This window comes from Macaca fascicularis, chromosome 3 (assembly GCF_037993035.2).
Source record: "Macaca fascicularis isolate 582-1 chromosome 3, T2T-MFA8v1.1".
In the NCBI taxonomy this organism is placed as follows: Eukaryota; Metazoa; Chordata; class Mammalia; order Primates; family Cercopithecidae; genus Macaca; species Macaca fascicularis.
In genome coordinates, this window is record NC_088377.1 from 137,183,759 (window position 1) to 137,207,689 (window position 23,931).

General features: G+C 34.3%; 1 protein-coding gene across 2 annotated transcripts in view; it reads left to right on the forward strand.

Annotated features, from left to right (window-relative positions):
• SEMA3A (semaphorin 3A) overlaps positions 1-23,931 on the forward strand; it is a 534,862-nt gene that overhangs the window by 306,165 nt on the left and 204,766 nt on the right. The window contains exons 1-2 of one of the 2 annotated variants that reach the window (XM_005550356.5): positions 2,472-2,549; positions 3,076-3,269. In XM_005550356.5, the coding sequence (XP_005550413.2) occupies positions 3,158-3,269 (112 nt within the window). In that variant the 5' untranslated portion in view covers positions 2,472-2,549; positions 3,076-3,157. Of the gene's footprint in view, positions 1-2,471; positions 2,550-3,075; positions 3,270-23,931 lie in introns of those variants that run through there. The other variant, XM_005550353.5, reaches the window with a different exon arrangement.

Consider the following 23,931-nt stretch of genomic DNA (forward strand, 5'->3'; position numbering starts at 1 on the left):
TAATCTGTCTAGGACAGTTAGTTTGCCTGAAGAATTTACTATTTTTACATTTCTTAAATAAAAAATCTGCAGAAAAGCAAATGTAAATGCAAACTCATGAAACTTTTAAACATCTGGAAAAACACGAAGATCATAAATAATTTGGAGGGTAAGAAAAATATCAAATATAAAGAATCAAGGCCGGGCGCGGTGGCTCAAGCCTGTAATCCCAGCACTTTGGGAGGCCGAGACGGGCGGATGACGAGGTCAGGAGATCGAGACCATCCTGGCTAACACGGTGAAACCCCGTCTCTACTAAAAAATACAAAAAACTAGCCGGGCGCGGTGGCGGGCGCCTGTAGTCCCAGCTACTCGGGAGGCTGAGGCAGGAGAATGGCGGGAACCCGGGAGGCGGAGCTTGCAGTGAGCTGAGATCCGGCCACTGCACTCCAGCCTGGGCGGCAGAGCGAGACTCCGTCTCAAAAAAAAAAAAAAAAAATCAGATTACAGTTTATAAAAATAGTGTATATGTGGAGGTGTCTGTGCTACCAACTTCCATGCATCAACATTGATTTAAATTTTTCATTTTCTGAAGTGAAATAACTCTGTCCTGATTTTGTGGTTCAAAATCCAGATTTTATGTTTTTCTTCCCCCATGTAGCCATTTTTGACCCTCTTTTATCTAAATTTACAGCCTTTTGTTTTACTTGGAGCATATCAAAATATTTCAGGATTAGACATTACAGGGGTGAAATTGATACACTTATAAATTTTTTTATCCTGTTTAGTTTTGACAAAATAACTTGCTCTTCTATTCTAGAAAACAAGAGTAAACATATAAAAATATTTTAAAGATATAAAATATATACTAATAAAAATGGTAAAACTATTTAAAGCATTTAAACTAATTATATGTGAGATTTCAATAGGATAGTTCATTAGTCCAATCCTTGAAATAATCCCAAAGCGACATGAATTCCTCTGCAGAATGAATGTCTATAGAGAGTAATCCATGGAAGACAGACAAGCCTCTTGTCATCTGTAGCCTTAATCCATTGCCTAGAGCATGAAAAGTGCCCAGGATAACAAGTGTGGGAATCAGTAAAATCAACATTATTTTTGGATTTTATTTTCTTAACAATACTGGCTGATCAATAGGCTTGCGGAAACTGACAAATACAATAAGATCTGTTTGATGAGTCAATCTAGTGAAGTAGAGATAATTCCTCCTCCCTTTTCCTCATTCTCCCCCTCTTTAAATCCTCCTGGTCCTCTTCCTCCTTCTCCACCTACATTCACACAAGCCACACATTCAAAGGCAGAGAGAGAGAGAGAGAGAGAGAGAGAGAGAGAGAGAGAGAGAGAGAGAGAGAGAGAGCTGTGCTTTCTCTGTTGGTCTGTAGACATTAAGTAATGAAAGCTGTAGTGACAATGCTTAGATCATTTACTTAAGAATACTAAGCCACTTTCAGTAGGTGTTTATGTTTTTAATTGTAAGACTCACTCTCTCCCTTCAGTCAAGAAGTTTCCATACTATTGAAGATGAGTCTCTGGATTCCAAGTGCTGTATGTGGAGGTGGGGGGTGGGGAGCGATGGTAGGAGAGGGTAGGGCAGAATCAGTTGGGGAATAAAGGAGAGAAAGTTCTGTTCTGTTAACTTTTTTGTACATCCCCTAAAGATTCCTATAAAAATATCAGCTTTGAGTAAAACTGAACCAAAAATAAGAGAGAAAACTGAGAGGCCACAGACAACTACTTGTTTCAGAAGGAAGAACTAATGGTGTTCGTATGACTGCCTGAACACATGCCTATGCGAACCACAGAAAATTTAGTAACCCTTCAGCAGCTCATGAAGACACAGAGATATTCTTTTCATGTTACTCCTTGACACTCAGCAGGGACTTTTGTGAACTTTGTCATCTTCCGCTGCCCTTTAAACCAAAACTAGGGAAGTGTCTTTAATTAATGAGATGTGATGCATTAAAAATGTTAGCCAGAGCATTCCAGAAGCTGGAAAACCATAGATGTTTTTAAATTCTGAGTATCCTTTTGAGAATCCCTCGTTGTAATTTATAATTCTCAGAGGACCTATATTTGTCTTGAACTGATTGTTGGAATGGGCTTTACTAGGAATTTCTTCCCTGAAATTGCAGTGGGACAGAGGAGGGGGGTGGTTGAGCCCAGGGGGTTTGTTGGGAGGCGGGAATGATCTCTAACAAGGCTTTAAAACCTTCAGTGGTTAAAGTTGTATTGATGAGGATATATAGACACACACACACACACACACACACACAAAATGCACAAGTTCAACAGGATTGTATAATGAGCATGAATTGTAAATTTTGTAGGTAGCAGAATTCAGATTTTTTAAATCAAAATTGCACCCAAAAATGGCTATAAAACAACGCTTGCCTTGGGAAGTAAATTTATAGCTACATGCCTTTCACAGGCACGCCGGAGGGTTCTGCTCCCGGCTCTAATCTCTACGAGATGTTTTTTGCATGTGTTGTGTGACAGGAGGGAAGGGGAGTGGGTTGAGCTCGCCTGTTCTCCCATTGTCAGCCAGTCTAGTGAGTGTTGGGGAAACCTGTCTGTGGGATCTTGTGTCATCTCCCCCTACATGCGTACAGGAAAAGTCCGCGCTGCTCACGGTTTCTCTCTCTCTCTCTCTCTCTCTCTCTCTCTCTCTGTCTCTCTCTCTCTCTCTCTCTCTCTCTCTCTCTCTCTCTCTCTCTCTCTCTCTCTGTTTCCCTTTCATTCTGCTTCCCCGGAGCCGAATGAAGCAGGGAGCAGGATTAGAGTCTGCCACCGGCTATCAGAGGAGCTTAGATAAAAGGAACTGCTTCTTAAGCACCACTGCAGCAGACCTTGTTAATTTTTTTTTTTTTTTTTCTTTCCACACAACAGTTGTGCCTCATTATCCGGTGCCTGGCTCGGAATTTTTTTTTTTTTTTTTTTTTTTTTTTTCCTTTTTGGAGGGTTTGAAGTTTCTGTGCTTCAGTGACTGTTACAGAAGAAGAGGTGTTAGTGTTGCCATGAGGTCTTGATTGTCTGCATTTATGAATGAAACTGACCTAAATCACCTGTTACCTCCAGTTTCCAGATTGTTTGAACTTCTTTGGCCGCACAATACAGGAAGGAAGACTAAAGAAGCAAAGGGACCTACAGCGTCTGCAGCATGGGCTGGTTAACTAGGATTGTCTGTCTTTTCTGGGGAGTATTACTTACAGCAAGAGCAAACTATCAAAATGGGAAGAATAATGTGCCAAGGCTGAAATTATCCTACAAAGGTAAATCTTATTTTTCTTTTATTTGGTTATCTTTGTAATAACCCCCCCCCCCCCTTAATTCCTTGAACTCCCTCCCAACCCCAAATCATCAAACCTTTAGTTTAACCCGGTAAACCTATGTGATTATGTGTATCTTTCTTTGATACTTTAAACCCTTTTTGTAAAAAGCATGTCTTCTGTTTGATATATGACAATTTAAATGCAAACAAAGAACATTTAATCACATTTGCCGAAAAGAGCTGTATGCCTGGTACACGCTGATCTGTATATCTTATTATCCTATCTTATGCCTGTTAATTTTTCCGACTTTAATTCTATTAAAATATTTTCTTAAAAATAGAAATGCAAAAATGGTCTCTTTGTAGATGTGCATGCCTTACCTATAATTACTATGATGAATTGCATTTTCTTAGTTTTAGACACGAAATGGTTAATCGTCATCATGAATATTCAGTTTGTTCAAATCTGACAATCAGATGCTTAACATAAGCAGTAGATCATGGTTTGCCAAGAGAACATAAACTGGATGGAACAGACTAGTTTTTCCACAGCGTGTTATGATTGTACAAAAGACTGTATTTGACTAATTATGTAAAGCTAAAGTCTTTGAAATATTATGTTATTTAATTCTATATGTACTTCAATAAGAACTGCAGATGCATTACTATCTACTTGCATAGGTAGTTGTGTAAACTTCTCTTTTAAAAACTATAAATTTAAGAGAGAAAAAAGAGCTTTATCATTAGTGCTTTATTTGGTTACAATTTAATGTATGTGTTTATTTTAATGAGGATTTTTAATATTTGTTCTACATTTGCTTAGATAGATCTTATAGATAGATGATGTGTAAAGTAATGCTAAAGTAGATCCCAAAATGATATGCATAAATTTAATCGCAGTAAATCTTTCTATAACTCAGGTATTATTAAAATGGAGTTAAAGATTAAACTGCTTTAACTCAAGTAGTTTTACTCCCTAAGGTGTTGATTTCTTATGATTCTCAGATTTCTAAAATTGGGAGTGGAGCAGTGAGAAGCTCTAATTAAGCTTACTTTTTAGCCTATAAGTTAAAAGAAAAATTATTGAAGGTATTTGTAGAGATGTCTGTCTACTCTACCTTGCCCTTATGCCAGAAAACATATTACTTAATTCTCATATGATGGGGAACATCTTTTTCTGAATGCCCTAGTGTGAATGAGGATCTCAAATCAGAAAGAGAGATGTAATTTTCACACTTTGAATTAGAAAATTAAACACCTAGTAATGTGTTTGTTTGGACTTAGTGCTCGTTAGATAAAATTCATTGAATTAGAATATTTATTTACTTTTTGGTGTAATGTTTTCCTGAGTATCAAGTTGGGAATAGAGACTTAAACATCAACAAACAGAAGTGCAATTGTACTTATGTAAGTTTTAAAAAATCATATAGCATTAATTATTTAATTAATTTAGTAACTGTCTTTAAATTATCTCCATAGTATATGATATTATGGTGTCTGTGTTTTTATCAGTTTTGCTTTCTGTTTTCACTCCTTGACAAGATGACATCAAATAAGTCTAAGTTGATGGTCCACTTTATCCAAGTTTATGTTCCCTATGAGTAAGTTTTACATGCAACTTTAGTTCTCAAAGATGTGACTGGCTATTTGTAATACTTTTGGTTTAACAGCTTAAAATCATGAAATATATTTTAAAAATCTAGGTTTGAATATATCTAAATGCGAAATACATTTTGAAAGAAAATAAAAATAGGGAATTAAACTTTTTTATTTGGCAAGAATTTTATTTCCATGGTAATAGGTTACTCTCCATGATAGAGGAGGCGCTTGTTCTTGCTGTACGTTAAAAAGACTGCATTTAATTTGAATATCCTTTGTTGTGCACATATGCTTTAAACCTGTCTGATGAAGCAAGCAGTATTTATTAGCAAGGTGTATATGTTTGATACTGTCTTTATAAGCCTTGTTTTAGTGGTGGCACCCATTAGAAGTATTCTGCTTTCCTTTAAGTAAAAACTGCTCTACAGCTACATAACAATTCCACTGATACACCTAGAGCTTAATAATTTGCTAAAATAAACTGTGAAATGAACAACAGCAAGAAGAATAAAAGGGATGGCCCGGGGAATCTTTTTTTCTGTTATTTTATTAATCTGTCATTACCTTTTTTCTCTACATGTACATTTGTTTGGCCAAAGCAAGTATGTGGTAGCCAATTGCCAGTACTTTGTTTCTAAAGTACAATAGAGATTTTTTTTTAAGCTACTTCTTGTTTCTCCTTAATTAGATGTCAAACACAGTTAAAACATCCACTGCATTGCCCTTAAAAATATTCCAGCATGATTCATGAAGAGTTAAATCCCTGCCAACCTTAATTTCCCATGGTCACTTGTTTTCAAAGATCCACCATTAACTCTGTCATTGCTCAGGTTGCCAAGATGAAGTTTCAGGCAATCACTGTGCTTAGTTTCTACTTGTCATTTTTGCCTGGTAGGAGATGAAAGAGACTTGATATGTTAAAAAGAAGTAAAAACAGGAAGGTGGCTTTTGTAGCGGGTGTACATATCTAATAAGATACCTCTTTACTTTCTAGGAAAAAGGAATTGAATAGATGTGTTCAGGACCATCTGGAGAAGTGATAATATTAGAAAAATGGGGTATGCTGGCTTTTCCTCTGCACCAATCTGATTTAGAATCCTTATGGGGGAAGAAAATGTGAGAACTCTGTAAATCTCAGCAGTTACATGGAAATTATCCTTAAGAAACATTTACTCAGAAATACTTTTGTCATCTTTAAATATATGTAATATAGCTAAATGATAAAATCCTTCTTTTAAAAAGTGGTCCATGCTTAAGTGTTTATTTCTTCTACAAAACTAGTCAAATTTCACTTTTCTCATGAAATACAGGAAAATTATATAATCTTCCACTTGGGATATGTGATACAATGAAGTCTTCAGAAAAACCTGCATGAATCACAAGAAAATAATTAGGGTTTGGGTTTTAAACAAATGACAAATGTTCCATCATCCAATGTAATGGGCTATTCCAGGACACTGTGTGCTTCAGTTTTGGTAGAAATCAAAGACACATGCATGTCTCAATGTGATGGTGATGCTGTGAATCCAAAGGTTAAATCAATGATTTTAACCTTAACTTCATAGGAAGGACTTAGTAAATAGAACTTTAAAAAGTGGTAGACATTCTGAAGGCTTCCTTTTTTCTATTTTCTAAAGTTTTTTTTTCTTTTTTTCAGTCAAGGTGTTATTATAAGAATGACGTTATCAATTAAATAAAAATTCTCATGTATATTTGTGACAAGAGAAGATCATTTTATTTAGTTAAAATTTCTGAAGTAAAATTTGCAAAAGTTCTTTACCTTTTGTTCAATAAATTACAATTAGTTCAAAAGTTAATTAATATGAATAATGATTTTCTAATTAAACTTTTTGTCTTTCCTTTAAGATTTTCTTTACTTTCACCAGAGCAGTATTTGTGTGTGTGTGTGTTTGTGTGTGTGTGTATACACCAATACATTTATGTGTACACATAGGTATACATATACATATATTTCAATACATAGGAAATATAACTTCATTTTATAATTTTATAATTCAGAAAATAACTTCATTTTATAATTGTGAAAATAACCTCAGCAATCTACAAGTTGTGAATCACAATACAATTCTTCATAAATAAAATTATCGGTTTAAAATGACATTGATATTTTAAATTATATATACCTGCGTGTATATATATAAAATAATAGAGGGGGTATTGTCTTTTGTGTCCCATGAAAAGTTTTCATGGATGTCTTGAACATTCACATAACAGTATAAGATAGAGTTAGTCTTACCCTAAAAATCTCCTCACAGCTAAAATCAAATATTTTTAGGAAAGAGAAGAGATGTGAGAGTTGGGGGGGAAGACACACCCACACACTCACATACATACGTACACACATGCATAGAGCGATGAAGTTATCAATTATTTGCAATGACTTTTCTCAAATACTCACTGTATATTTGTCACCAGGACTTTGGATGACGTTTTCTTCACAAATTCTATTAACCTTATAAATCATATTTTGATTCTGAAATCTTGAATTTAAACACACTGAAAACTAGAACTTTTTATTCATCTATACAACAAGTATACCCTGGCAAAATAATGTAAAATGAACATAAAATAAAACAGTCACACGTCTTGTGATACAATGCTGGTCAGATCAGATGAGGGCTAATACAAATCTCCAATTTGTGGATACTCTGCTTAAAGCTGCCAACCTGATTGACCTTTGAAAGAATTTATACAGTGTAGACTTTAGCAATCAATAAAATAAGAAAATAACTGAGACTGCAACACAAATTCATATAAGCCTCTAACTCACCAGCTTTAACAATGATATTCAGTCATTAACAGCTTAAATAAATATGGATACTGAATAGACAATTTTCCCGATTCTAACTTTTTAGGGTTTAGGGTTTATTTCTCTTCATATGAGTGATTTCTAGAGTTCTACGATTGTCAGTGACATGAAATACATAGTTTGCTAAAATATTAGCAAACTAAACAGATATATTGATCTGCAATATCTAATTTTCCTTTATTTTCTGATTTTAATTATTATATAAATCATATATTATAATTTGGGGTCAATTATACTTCTGTAGTAAAGATTTAATGTATCTCAAGGATCTTTCAGGAATAAGTTTAATTAGAATTAATTAATATGATTGCATATGTTCCTAGTAATAAAAATTAATGTTAAATTGTTGTTATGGAGGATATTATGCTCAATGTGAATATATAATTGTATAGGGCATTAAATTTTCTATCATGTTTTAAGGTTTGCATTTTAAGAAACTTGTATTTTAAAGTTATTGTGAATTTTAAGTTGTCTGTAAGAAATTGTGTGGTTTAACTTATCCCAATTTTTCTCATTTTAACTCCAGTGACACACCTTTGTATCATAGCTCCAAAAGTCAAAATACCACACCTTCACAAGCTTTGAAGAATTTCAAAATCTAAAGTCAGGATTATTCTGAATAATGTTTAACTTGAATTTTTACAAAATCTTCCAAAATGATCAATACTAATATAAATTTTGAATTGATCATTATCCAACAACTTTTATTTACAAAGTCATGATATTACAGAGTTACATATTAATCGACTAAGATATTGCTCTTGTCAAACCTTTGTGATAAAGTAATATGTGATAAATAATTCATTGCTGCAATGTTATAGAGGCAAACTCTCCAACACTCATGACAGTATGGAAATAAGTTTTGGACATGTAGTGAAGGTTTATTTTAAAAAGACCAACAGTTGTAAACATACATTAGAACAAGTGTGAATCTTGGGATGGCTTTTACCTCTCATGATTTCTAAGGTACTATATAAAGGAATTATCATGATTTGCAGTTCTGTGCTTCCACTAATAGGTGGCACTAGCAATTTGTGACAACTCTTTCATTAATTTGGAAATGGGCAGGCTACTAGGGTAAATATGCACAGAATAAGGTGTGCAGACCAAGTTCGGAAAAATTGGTGTAATAGTCATGAAATTTAACATTCACAAAAAGAAGCATTAGTTAAAATGAAATTTGCTAAAGATATTGATGTGCTATTTGCTTGCATTTATTTGTACATTTTGATCCTGAAAAACTAAAATTTCTAAGTAAAAAGCAAATACATATATTTTAACTTAAATAAGACTTGATATGTGAAATTAATCTGTAAAAAGTAAAAGAAAATAGTGAATGAAACAATGGTACTAAACAATTAGAATGATGGAAGCAGAGATTCATGTGCCTGTATATATTAAATATTATATATTATATGATGTGTGCTTACAAGAATGAAGTAGCCTGCCTGTGGCCCATTATTACAACCGTTTATGATTGGAGAGTAGGTAGTTGAAAAGGTAAAATAATGTTAAGAAAATTACATTTGGTATGTTTTTAAAAGACTGACTCCTTTTAATTTGTAGGTTCTTTAACATAGTTAATTAAACATATAGAAGAATCAATAAATTCTGTCTGACACAAATAAGTATGAATGTCTCCAGCTACTATCTCCCACTATTGCCAAGACATAAACATCAGTATAAATAGGCAATCCACACACTATTTCCAAACAGTAACAAAGCTGGAGTCTGTCAAACCCAGGATAAGAAAATACACAATTTATACTTGAATTGGGGAATGAAGATAAGCAAAAATAAAATTCTGTTGATAAATATGAAGAATAGTTTGGTCTTAGTAGTTTTTACAAGCTTAGGGTAAAACTTAAAGGAACCACACATTTTAAGGAATCTTGTCATCTCCTGAATGAGTCATTAAACCTGCATTTCTAGGTTTCTCTTACTTGGAGAAATGTGGCGTGGGAAACTATGTTGACCAAAACTTACAGTAACTTAAAGTGTTGCAGCAATCATAAACATGTCTTTAGATAAAATATAACATGACCCACTTGAGGCTTCATCAGCAAGCCAAATGAAGCTTCATTCTATTGAATACGTCAATTGACTCACTCAGTCTGTGAAACTACTTATGTGAATCATCTTCTTGTACCAGATTCTAAGGTTCTTAAGGCTGGATATGTATTATTTTTCATCTTTATATTCTCAATGGCTAGCACGGAATTATTCATTGTTGAATGATTTTGTGCTTTATTTGGCACACCTTTTAAAAATTAACAAATAATATGTCTGTTAATAAAACAAAATTATTTCTGGAGATAATAACAATGAAAATTTATAATAAATCAATACATTATGAAAGAATTGTGCACTATAATATACAGTAGAGAAAGTAAGTTTAGTGTTAGGTGCCAGGGCAGGAGGATATCAGTCAAGGCATTTAAGAGTGCACAAAGGACTGTGAGAGTAAGACTATCTCCATAAACAGTATCTCCTTCTGAACCAGGCCTATTCCAGAACTGAATCAGAAAGTATCCAGGTCATATTTGGTAGTCTGCAGCTAAGGGATAGGAAACATACAATAAATACATTGGAAGGCTCTAGGAATCAGGAACCATGTTGAGGAATTATTGTTTCCTTTGGATAAAAACCCTGATTTTCCTTATCTTCTTATCAGATCACAATATATACAGCCATAAAAGAAAGTGAGGTTTCTACTCTAAAACCCAGTAGTAGCTAAACATAAGTGAAAGCATCCCCTTCTCAGTCTCATTGTATCTGGATGTTTGTGTAGATCAAATCAGTTCTACCAAATGAAGTTGTAAGTGTAATCCTTGAGTAATTTCAATTGGTTCTTTTTCATTGGCCATGCTTTTAGGAGAATCCAGACATGGCTCTCTGACAGCTTGCTGAGATTTAGCAATTCAGAGCCTTTCTTGCTTCCCCTCCTACACTTGTCAAGAGCAACAGTTGTTCATTGCTCCCTGAGCTACATCTCCAAGTCATCCTTTTTCTTCCCTTGGCCTTGCGTTCCACAGCCTCAGAGTATGATCCACTTCCATCCTCAGACTTGCTCAAGAGAGTAGATATGATAGGAAACACCATGGAAATCTTTGCTGAAGTGTGAATATGAAAAATATATGTTGAATTATTTGTTTAAGATACTGATTGACAGGGTGGGAGAGGATAGTAGGCTAATTTCCTCAGGCCACTTATATATAGATCTGTAGATTGGTATTTAAAATAAAATGAACTTAAAATGTTCATTAGAAAATTCTTTATATATATATGTATACATATATATAGTCATTGTGACATGGTAGAAATATTGCCAGGAAAGGACAATGGGACAACTACTAATAGCACTATTATTACGTACAAATCATAGTTATTAAGCGGTACTGAAAAATGATTGATACGTAATCCAAACTCTTAGAAATATATTTGGGCATTGCTAAAACAAAGTTGTTTATACCTGAGGTCAAATCAAACTGTCAAAGTGCTTATGAATCTTCATAATATGGGTCAGAAATTTTGTTTTGTTTTAACCTCTAAATTTGAATTTCAAGAGAATAAATGCTATTTTGTTGTTACTATCCTTTAAGAATTAGCTTAAATGAAAGTATGTTTTCATAAGTTCTGCAAACTTTATTTACAAAAGCACCATTACTAATTATTTCTTACTTGTGTTTTTGTGTAAAATAGACACATAAAGCCACATAACTCATCTGTCAGATTCCTTTATGAATAGATTCTTGGATAAATAAAGTTAATATAGTAGAATTTTTGAGAAACGTGATATCACATCTACCTAAAGATTTTAGGGTGGCTTTTAAAAATAGGACACAAAGGAGGTGGGCCTTGAATGATAGGAGAAATATGAGAAGGTAAAAGTAGAGAAGAATGGTAACTACTGTATCAGAAACTATTTCTTTGTGATTTGATTTTATTTTTAGGAAAACAGCAATATATTTAAAATAATTTATATAACTTAGAGCTGCAGCATAGCAGGCTAGGAACTTCATAGAATTGATACGTGCTTGTCTATGTTTGACTGACAGTGAGATCAGGAGGGACAAGTGACACATACTTGTGAGGACCTTCTAGAGTGGTCAGTCAGTTGGACTTCTCTATTTCTTTTTTGGAATTTATCTATAAAATACAGAAGCAAAGTTATTTCTAACCAAAGGGAAAAAGAAAAGAATGTTGATTTTGATTATCTGATGTAGAAAACACTTTTATTATCAGTTTTTAAAACTATAACATAAAATGATTTATAATGATGGTTTCTTTGTGTTTTTTGAATTAACTCTTATTATTTCTGCTTTCCTTATTATTTCTTTCTTTCTTTATTCTTTTTTTTTCTTTTTCCTGCCAGAGTTTCTCTCTTGTCACCCAGGCTGCAGTGCAATGGCATGATCTCTGCTCACTGCAACCTCCGCCTCCCAGGTTTAAGTGATTCTCTTGCCTCAGTCTCCTGAGTAGCTGGGATTATGGGCATGTACCACCATTCCTGTCTAATTTTGTAATATTTTTTATTTATTTTATTTTATTTTATTTTTTTTAGTAGAGACAGTGTTTCACCATGTTGGCCAGGCTGGTCTCGAACTCCTGACCTCAGGTGATCTGCCCACCTTGGTCTCCCAAAGTGCTGGGATTACAGGCATGAGTCACCGCCCCCAGCCCCTTACTATTTCTTTAATTCAACAGGTTGTGAATAAAGTATTCACAACAAGTCTGGGAATATTTGATAATATGTATTAGATGATGTTGTAGGTTCATGGTACCTGGCAACACAGAAAAAAAGTCACTTCTGGAATTTTGTTCAAAAGAGTATAATTCCTAGTACTTGAATAATTGTATATCGATAAAGAAATAAATAAATTCATGGGTTTATATTTAGTGTATGTGTGTGTTTGTGTATATCCATAATACACAAGTACAAGAAAAGTCATATACTGTTATTATTCCAATTTTTTTTTTTTACATTTAATTGGGAATTACTGAAATTAAAACACCAATTATTAGAGCACAAGAATAAAGGATCTGGACGCAGATCTTGAGAGACAGTCTCTCCCTTTGCTTTGTGTCAGGTCTTAAGCAGTTTGTGATGGGCTGTGATCTGTCATTTGTGGTTGACCTTCCCAGGGCACGTTCCATTGTTCAGTGTTGCTGTCTAACCAAGTTCTCTGCTCTTTTCTGGGCGCTGCTACTTTAAAAAGTTACAAGAGTCTCCTTTCTGCCACCCTTCCACTAATCCTCCTCATTAAATTGGCTCTGGACCTTAGTGCTTGTCTTGCCTCTGAAGGCGTGCACGTAATGCTTCTATTCGGTTTTTTCCACCTCCAGGGTGGAGATTATGCTCGTTGCAAGGTCTGATCAGCATACAGATTCCCCCAATATGATAGCCTTCTATCTTTCCAGGTTTGAAATATATCGGAAAAAAAACAGTATTTCTCCCCGCACCCACGCCCCCAACTTTTTATCTGGTAGTACTTCAATCTATATCTTTTGACCTCTCCAAATAAATCTCATTTACGGCTATCCTTTCAAAAACAAAATCCTGTTAATTCTCTTTTTGGGGTATGGGAAAACTTTCCAAGCCTCAAAAATGAAACCTTTTGTTTTTAGCAGATCAATCTCAAGCTAGGCTCTCCCACACTGGCCCAGAGCTACAGTTTCTTACTTCCACCACATGATCCCCATGTTCAGTGGAGTCTCAGACTTCTTTTACTTCCCAGGGTGCCTAGTCAGTACAGAATTAAGGTTTCCTTTGCACATTCTAGTATACAGACCTCCTCTCTGTCACTTAAGCCCTTCTTCCAGACAACTATTTAAGATCTAACATAACAAAATGAGACCAAATGATTTTAAAAAATACATTCTGATGCCTGTGAAATTACTTAGCAAGGCAGATCAATGTCTGCTTTGCCCATTTGTGGTTCATCGGACCTAAATTAATACTTATCCAAGATTGGCCTTTCTCTTTAGCTGTCAAGTAGGGAAAAACTATCTCCTCTGTGACAATACTTCTGTTCACAACTATATAAACATCAGCACATTAATACTGACAGAATCCGTTTAGTCTATTTTAAGCAGATTCCATGTAAGGAAGTGAAATTAGTGATGGTATAGTAATTTATCTCTTTCATACAAATCTCAGTCTATAATACTGAGCTGTACCACACATAACACACACTATGGACACTTTCACACAAATGAATGCTCTCTTGTTCATATCATACCACATATTTTATACCATTTAGTGTTCTTTATAGAAGGAGATCATGGCTGAATGTCTCTATTGTGCCAGAGTTATTGCCTTTTCATATTTCAAAACAGGTAAAATTTTACTTTCTTGGAACGTCCAAATGATAGCATATATTAAATTTTAAATATATTTGATAATATGCACTATTATTACTTACTATGGAATGATAGGTCATACTCTGCTCGTAGTATCCAAGTACCTACTTGTTGGCTTATTGAAAATTAATTTAGGTCTGATGAAGCACGAGTGGGCAAAGCAGACACTGATCAGCCTTGCCAAGTAATTTCACAGGTGTCAGAAAGTACTTTTTCATATATTCAATTTAAAATTTCATATATTCAAATTAAAAATATATTTGGTAATATGCATTGTCATTACTTATTATTGAATGATAGATCATACTCTGCTTACAGTATCCAAGTACCTACTTGTTGGCCTATTGAAAATTAATGGAGTTTTCATACATAGCTACTGAAACAAATTTCACAAGGACAGGAAGAACCTTAGAGTGACAAAAACATTGAATAGACTGACGCTTTCTAGGTGTGGGGACTGCAGCATAGTATTTTCTTTTTCAGCTTCAGTTTCCTCTTTCTTTTTTTTTTTTTTTTTTTTTTTGAGACGGAGTCTCACGCTGTTGCCCAGGCTGGAGTGCAGTGGCGCGATCTCGGCTCACTGCAAGCTCCGCCTCCCGCGTTCCCGCCATTCTCCTGCCTCAGCCTCCTGAGTAGCTGGGACTACAGGCGCCCGCCACCGCGCCCGGCTAATTTTTTTTTGTATTTTTAGTAGAGACGGGGTTTCACTGTGGTCTCGATCTCCTGACCTTGTGATCCGCCCGCCTCGGCCTCCCAAAGTGCTGGGATTACAGGCTTGAGCCACCGCGCCCGGCCTCAGTTTCCTCTTTCTTAATATGGGGAGAATAGCTACCACTTAGAAGCTGTTACAGAGACAATGTAAATAACGAATGTAGGGTGCCCAACCAGTGCTTGATACATAGAAGATATTCATTAACTATTAATTACTTGAGGCAGATTAGTAATGCCTAGGATTTGGATTACAATGTTTTGCTCCCTTGTAGTGGTTTACTTGTGTGTATTCTCTAGCTGTTACTTGCTTTGGAGATTATATTAAAAGTAATAACGGAAACTAAATTACAAATATTATATGTGTAGTGTGTGTCTTTCAAAGAAATGTAACGTAATACCATGAATGTCTTAAAACATGAAATTTGTCAATAGCTGCTAGTCAATTAAGACACGAGGAAGCTTTGTAAAATGGTAATGTTTCAAGTAAACAACTGATGAGAAAACCTGAGTCTAACATTAGGATTTTCAGTCTTTCACCTACATTTAGGTGAAGCTAAATGTCTTAACTGTAGACCTATTGCTTAACACAGTTTTAAGTGTGTTAAGCATAAATTCAATGTAATTTGTGTAATTGTTTTCAGTGTAATTTCATTGGAGTCATATGAGTGTGTACATGAAGTTAATGATGAGGATGAAAGGAGACCTAATTATTAGTTTTTCTGGATCTGAGTACCTACTGAACCAGGCTGAGCAAGGAAGCACCTGTTTCTTCAGGAAAGGGTTGGCTGCATCTCAGACTGTAAGTTCCAGTTTATGTTTTCAACATGAACTGAAGTCAGTCATTTAATATTCAGTAAAAATGACCAGGAAATGACTAGTTTTATTTGCTTCTGTACTTACAACATATCCTCTAAAATGGCGTAATGGTTGCCTTGAATATTATTTTGTTATGACTTGGTCCATGAAGACACAACATCCTTCATGACAACTTAAGGAGTATTGAATCCACATAGGAATTATTTAATATGTCTCTAAGTCGGAATGAAACCTTGTAGATATAAAGTCTGAGTCTAGCTGACTAATTCTGTGAACCACCTGTGATCGCAAATAACCCATTTGCAGGAAAGAGGATATTCAGTCACTCAAGAAAATAAACTTGCAGTCTGAATCTAGTAAATAGAATGAAGAACATGTTGAGAGCAACTTAAAGGGGCTTTTGTCTAACAGACGACACTTGGAAGCCAGACTCAGAAATCTAGACGTCATTAGAAAAGGAGGTGATACTAACCACAGTCAGATTTTATAGAGTTTTTCTGGAAGACAGAAATTCTTTTAGAAAACACTTATGCACCAACCTAAGTTTCTGAGGCACTCTAGACAAAGATGAATTTTATTTCATTGTGGCTTTAGCTGTACTACAATGCTCATAAACTATTTTACTTTATGCCAGACATGTGGAAGCAATCAGTGTATGTAAATGATATGTGAAGGTGAGGTATAGTTTTAGCTTAAAAACTTAGACTGTCTGTAGTTATAAATTATAACCACATCACAAAGAACAAGTTTTTAAAAATAGCAACTTAAATGTAAAAATAATCAGTGATGAATTTGTAAAACTACTAGTGTTTTCTTAGTAAAGTCCAATAAATGTAAATTATAGTTCTACTTTGTGCTGTTACATTATTTTTAGGATACAGTATTCAAAGACAAATATTTTTTTCCTTAAGTAATTGTTAAAATGTAAGTAGCTGTAGTTAGACATAATTATGTCAGTCTATCTCTGAAAAACTACTTTTGCCAAGAGTAGCATTTTAGACTGACTACAGTTAACTTTCATTTTAAAAAAGTCCCCTTCTTTTCCTGTTAGCATGATATGAATTTTTTCTTGTCATATACTCTTTCTACTCATATATATATGTGTGTAGTATATATATACAGAGAGATAGATATGATAAAAATAAATGATAAAATATTTTTATCATCTGCTATATGTAAACCCAGATATTAAAACAACACAAATTCAAAGTACTGTTACTAGACATCATGCACACATATATAAAATTTGAGGTGGGAAAGAAAAAGGGGCAAAAGAAAAGAAATCAGACAAATATTTAACCATTACCTTATCAACTTTTCAAGGGAAGAAAAAGCATGAGGTCATATTTTGTTAGACTGAAATCAAGTGTATTGTACTCCCAATTTTCTTATAAAAACTAGAAATAAATTGCTTATTTTAACATATTTACTTAAGGGAACCAATAAGTGAATCATTATAATGAATATCTAAATAAAACTGACAGTATTTCAACAAAGGAAATAGCCTTCACATCTTGAGTCAACATGCGTCCTTCATTTAGTAAACTGGGACCTGTGAGAAACTGGGACAGAGATAAAAGACAGTCTTCGTACAGAAAGACCTTCAATCTTCAAAATAGCTTGGATTACTTAGGATTTAGTGTATCATCAAGTTAATTTATTTTTCTTTATTTTTATTTTTATTTATTGTTTATTATTTATTTATTTATTTATTTATTTATTTATTTATTTTTGAGATGGAGTCTCGCTCTGTTGCCCAGGTTGGAGTGCAATGGCACAATCTCGGCTCACTGCAATCTCAGCCTCCCAGGTTAAGCGATTCTCTTGCCTCAGCCTCCCAAGTAGCTGGCATTACTGGCATGTGCCACCACACCCAGCTAATTTTTGTATTTTTAGTAGAGATGGAATTTCACCATGTTGGCCAGGTTAGTCTCAAACTCCCAACCTCAGTTGATCCACCTGCCTCGGCCTCCCAAAGTTCTGGGATTACAAGCATAAGCCACCACACCCAGCCTTGTCAGGTGAATCTTTTAAAAACTACAAAATTTTCAAGAATCGAATTAATTCTATAGTCTACTAGATAAATGCCAATTGCCATTTGGAGTTCATTTCATGCAGCAATGGCAGAGGGAAGGAAGGTGAAAGAGAATGACCAGGAATAGAACAGCTAAGCAGAGATGCATTGACTAAACATACTAGATATGAAAATTGCCAGAAGAGAGAAAACTCAAAATATGTGAGTGTTTGTATGTTGTTGTTGTTGTTGTTACAATTTGGTATAGGGTTCTGGAGTAACTCTGATCACTCTTGATGTTTGTCTTCATAATATTACACTCTTGCTTCTATACTTACTGTTCTCTTTCTCATCTAGAAAAACGTTCTTTTAAAACTTTTAAATCCATTTCAAATGAACAAAGATTTATTAAGTATGATTGTGCAACAATCATTGTAATAATTACTAGGAGTAGAAAGACATAGGATTAGCCTCTCTTTTTAAGACCTCACAGCATAGTGCTGGAGAAAATACACCACACAATGACAAAACAAATTGGTCTATCATTCAGATGTAAAACAAATGCTATAATGTTTAGAGGTGACAATGATTTGTTAATTGTTCTAAGATATGCTATTAAGTATGAGGAAAATATGTTTTACAGGGGGAGAAAATTAAGCTGAACTTACATAGGATGAGAAAAAATTTGCAAGGAAAACATGGAGAAGGGCTTTATAGTAGAAGCACACTGTCTGGAGACTTGAGGCATTAATGTATACTGTGTATCTGAGAAACAGCAAATTAATTTAACCTCATATGGAATGGAGTGGCAGATAATAAGACAATGGGAGCTAATTTTGAAAATCCAAGTATGTCAGTGATCAATGACTCTGTATAATCTTTGATCGTTCTTCTAATAAGTACTAATATAATAGTCAAGGTGGTGCAATATTAATTATGGAATATGTGTAGATAAGTATGATACACTCTGCACCAAAGAGCCTACATTCAATGGGAAAGGTAGGCAAGTATGTCAAAACACACATTATGGGGAAGATGTGTGATATATCCCAATAAAGAACTGTGAGTGTTGAGAAAATTTGATATCACAGTGGGTCAAGAAATCAGGAACGTCTTTATGTGAGAAGTATTTGAAGTAGGAATCAAAGAACCATTTGGCAGGCATGGAGGGGTGGGAAAGAATGGAGAACATTCTAGCTGAAGGAAGTAGAATGAATAAAAAATAAGAGAGAAAGTGTCAACAGCATCTGATTAAATGTTCAGTATTTTACTTTGCCAAGACATTTGTAAGAAAATTGTATCAGGTAAGGTCAGGTGCTAATTGAATAACCATGGGCAAGTTACTTCTATAAGCAAACAAAGGACATCACAAAAGAGGTAGTCAGTAATTATTCCCTCTTTCACTTTAGTTTCCAATGGAAATAATTAAATAATTTATAAAATTGCAATAGTTATTATATTTAACTTATATATTTGGGTACATTAGCAAGGCACTAAGAACTACAGTTTAGTTGGAATTAGTATAGTAATTAACAGCTTGGTTTTAGGAATCAGAGAGATTTGAACTCAAGTCTGACACTAATTTTCTGTGTGACCTTGGACAATATAGCCCACTAAAATTTAATAATTATTTGTAAGATAGATATAATAATAAAAGATCTACCTCTTTTGGATTGTTGTGTAGATTACATCAGACTTGGACAGTGCCTGTTAAAAAATGTGTATGGATGAGGCACACGGAGCACTCAGCAAAGGACTTGGCATGGTAAAGGCTTAGTGAATATTATACGTTGATAGAAAATGTAAGAATGACTCACAATATGAAGTATCAGGTCAAGTGATCAAAGTGCTGAATAGACAATAAGTGTTATAAAAAAGCAAAAGAGAGACCTTATTTACAAAGGAATTAGATAAGAGTTGTGGATTGAAGGAACAAGACAAGTAAGATAACTCAAGAGTTGAGATAATGGTGTGGGCAATTAGGTAAATACACAAGCTATGTTTGGAGAGGAAAAAGATAATATGTTTGCTTTTTCCCTGCATTGTATTAACCATTCAGTTGAATAAATAATTTCATTCAGTGTGGCTACATTTGATGAATTACATAGTAATTGTTGTGTGTGACTTTCTATTATTCTCTTTGTCTTCTGAAGGTATTGATGAAGAGTGACTAAGCCAAGATGTATATATTAGGAGAGAGTTGAAAGAGTAAGATGACAAGATATTCCAGTAGTTGCAGCTAACAATACAGATGTTAAATACAATGTATTCTGTAAAATACAGAATTTTATCATGACAATTAAAGGGATGGAAGTAAATCAAGTCAGAGGAATGGAATCCAGAGAAAAGAAAAGATGTTGTGAGGTGCAATTGGGGATGAGAAACTTTCCTTAAAAATAAATCAGTTAACACTTTTGTTTCTTCTTACATCTCTTATTCATTTTAGAGAGGAAACAACTCCAACTTACAAAATTATTTACACTTTTGTAGAGGATATTTAATTGTTGGATAAAAATTACTAGTTTTTTTTTCTCAATATACTTTAGAAAAAGTGAGCATAATAATTATCATGCGTGGAACAAAACTTAAAAAAATAATTTATCGTTATTACTGAATAACATGTTCCCATAATTTCATTAAGTTTCATTTATTATTGAAGTTGTGTTTAAGAATATGTAGTTTCTTCTAGCCCAGGAAAATAGAGTGTTTTACCTTGTGTAACAATAATGGACAGAGGCTGTAGGTAAAGAACAGAGGTGATAACTTTATATTATAACCACACAGGAGAATGAAATGCATGGCCTACTGAGGTAAACCAAATACAAGTAACCTATGTTTATGTTGATTTATTATAAAGTGCCTTCTGATATTTGATAGATCAAAATACACCTCATGAGTCATACCAGCTACATACAGTAAATGCTGTATCTTTTTATCATCCTCTCTTCTGATATAACAGTTCTAAAGGCATTCCACTGGATTATGGGTTTATTCTTTCAACTATTTTTACTTAAGTGATTCATGTAGATGCATGAGCTTTACTTGAATGAACATGCTTCATCATGTTCTTTTTACTTTTTGAAGGCATTTTCTTAACTTGTTCCCTACGTGTTCCTAATAACAGAAGACTATTCCAAAAGTACTGCCAAGAAACTTGACAGCACCACCGAAGTAGTCTAATTTTATGGCTCAGGGCTAGACATTGTTATGCAACAGTGAAAGAAGGGTTAGATGGTAGCATTTTTCCAGTTTCCATAGTCAGTTATCTTCACTACTGAAATTGCATGTTGCACACCCTAAACTTTAGCGCATTCTATTAGGAAAAATGACTAGACTGAATTGTTGGAATTATTTACTTTTGTCAAAGTCATTGCTTCCACTTCACAAACTAGCATTGTCAGAGTGGCTTGGAAATGTGATTGAACAGGGAATGTCAGGAATTGCTCCCTTTCAGGTCCAAAAGTTGGATTAAATGCTTAAAAAATGTGTTTACATTCTTAAACACTACTCTTGAGTCTTAGATGTTAAACTATTCACTTGATCTACAAGTACAGATTCTTTAAACTATTATCCTTGGGTTTTTTTGAGCCACTGTTCCAGACTCATAGGCATTTATCTGGCACCCTAGTGATGTTCCATACCATCTTTCATAAATAAATATGCTCATACATCTTAGAAGATAATAAATACTTTTTGATAGGTTTACATCAAACTCATCGTATGTTTTCCATTAAATTCAAGGAAAATGAACCATTTGTGGGAGAAATCCCAACAGAAAACATATTTACACTGCTCTGATCTTTATTCCAGTCTGGATACTAATATTTTGGCTTGCTGGTCCTTTTCTTTAAAGTTCTTACTATTTATACTAATTGGGACCTTCACTTAAATTGCTTTGGCAATTTACAGCATACCACAGACTAGCCTCGTAATATACATTTTGTACCAAGATTTCTGTCAACTGAAATGGGAGAACTGCATCCTAAACAATTTATAAACCCCAGGAAACAAGATTATTGTATTATTGAAAAGGGAAGACACTAAATAGAAATAATTGTTCTTAAGGAAGATAAGCATTGAACATTTTAATTCAGAATTTGCATATTTAGGCCATAGCATACTAACAATTGCCCATGCCAAATAAAGTGATAGGAGTGCTGTGAAAATTTAATGCTTGTTAGTGTTGGTGAATCACTGTGACCATAAATAAAAAGTGCTATAAAACTTCAGAGCATTCTTTTGTGGGGCAAGGAAGGTTCACAGAGTCTGCTCCTGTACCTACTTCCAGACATTTAGGATTCATGTACCCAGCTTTTAATAGTACATATCTACAACTGATGTACTATTTATCAGTTTGTTTTATTCAAAATAATGGATGCGATAACAGAGAAAAGAAAAAAAAAATAAGGTTGCTATAGGTTTCCAACTGAAACATTTGTCAGCTGTCATTTAGATAACAAAAACCATTTGTCTGTTTCATACTCTACCTTCCAGACATCCAGATGACTCTGAAAGAAGGCAATGGAACTTGTTTACAAGAAAATTCCCCTTTTCAACCCTAGAACCAGTGTCTTAAATGATACAGACTACTGATTACTACTTGCTGTATACCTCCTGGTGGTGAACCCTACAAGGGAAATTGACACTCAGGATGCCCTATGGGACTAGGTAACACAGCCAGGTGCCAGCTGGAGATCAGTCTTTCCTAATGTTCATACATACTGCATTTTGAAGTAAAGTTAGCTTTAAAACAATTGTTTTTAATGTTAATTAAAAAATATAATTCCTATGTTTGTGTTACAGTAAATAATGGTGATATTAAAAATAATATTAATGATTCCCATTTAATGGATATTCATTTTTGGCCAGAAACAATTCTATAAATTTATGTAAATTATCCCATGTAATCATCATGGCAAATCCAGACAGTAGGCATTTTCTGTCATTTTACAGATAAGGAAACCAGGGCTCAAAGTAGAACAAGCAGTAGGAAAAAGCTAGAATCTCCATGTCTTTTGGACCCAAGCCTCTTACTTTTAATCACTGCTCTGGCTGAAGATATATGATTCCAGACAACTGGAAGAGACTTTCATTCAAAGGCTGCAAGAGTTCAATTATGCATAGTCATTACAGTTAAAAAAAAATTAAAAAATTAACAGTCAAATCACGGAGTCCTAAAAATTCTTGCTATAAGTTACTTCTATTAGATTTGAGATGCTAAACATTTTAGAGAATATTATGTTTCCAAGAATTTAACCAGAATTTTTTTTTCTTTTCCTCACTTAAAACACAGAACAATACCTAAAATCTTCAGAAAAACTGAAAGCTTTCTTCTAAAGGTATTGACTACATATAAAGATGAATAATTAGAACTACAAGAATACTAATTATAAACTATATCTTCACTTATTCTATCTCTTTGTTTAATAAATGATTTGGATAAAAACTTTCATTGTTTTTGAGGTGAATTATAATGTATAGCTCTCCAGTAGCACACAATCATATACCATTACATACTTAAGTTTACTGAAATAACAAACATAGTAAATAGTAACTGTCGCAAAAGTAAATAGTTCTACCTTCTGATTTTTGTGGATGCATAAGCTGTTTCTATATATAAACAATTATATTATAGACTTAATGAAAATTTTATGCAAAGCTCAAGTGAAACTTCTAAATGATTGCTGGTTGAGACCGAAATAACGTAAAACGTCTATGCTTCACACATTTCACTATTTAAACCATAAGTTCCTTCCTTACATCCAAATATTACTCCAGCATTGCTGGCAACTTGGACCTGGTTCATGTAAAATTTCCAAAGTTTTTTTCTTGTCTTGTACCACAGTGGTCCCCAACCATTTTGACACCAGGGACCCGTTTCATGGAAGATAATTTGTCCACAGACTGGGATTGGCTGGTGGGGGGGAACGGTTTTGGGATATTTCAAATACATTACATTTATTGTGCCTCCCCCTTTTTTTTTTCAACTCACTTGCCACTATAAAGCCTGCCACCAGATGCAGCTTATTTGTCACTTGCCACCCACTGATAGGGTTTCAATATAAGCCTGCAAGCAATTGATTTATTATGGTCTCTGCAGTCAAACCTCAGTGCTAATGTTAATCTTTATTAGCAACTGCTCCCCAGCGCTAGCATCACCGGCTCAGCTCCACCCTGGATCATCATGCATTAGATTCTCATAAGGAGCGTGCAACCTAGGTCTCTCTCATGTGCAGTTCACAATAGCGTTCTCGCTCCTATGAGAATCTAATGCCCCCGCTGATCTGACAGGAGGCGGAACTCAGGCGGTAATGCTTGCTCGCCTGCTGC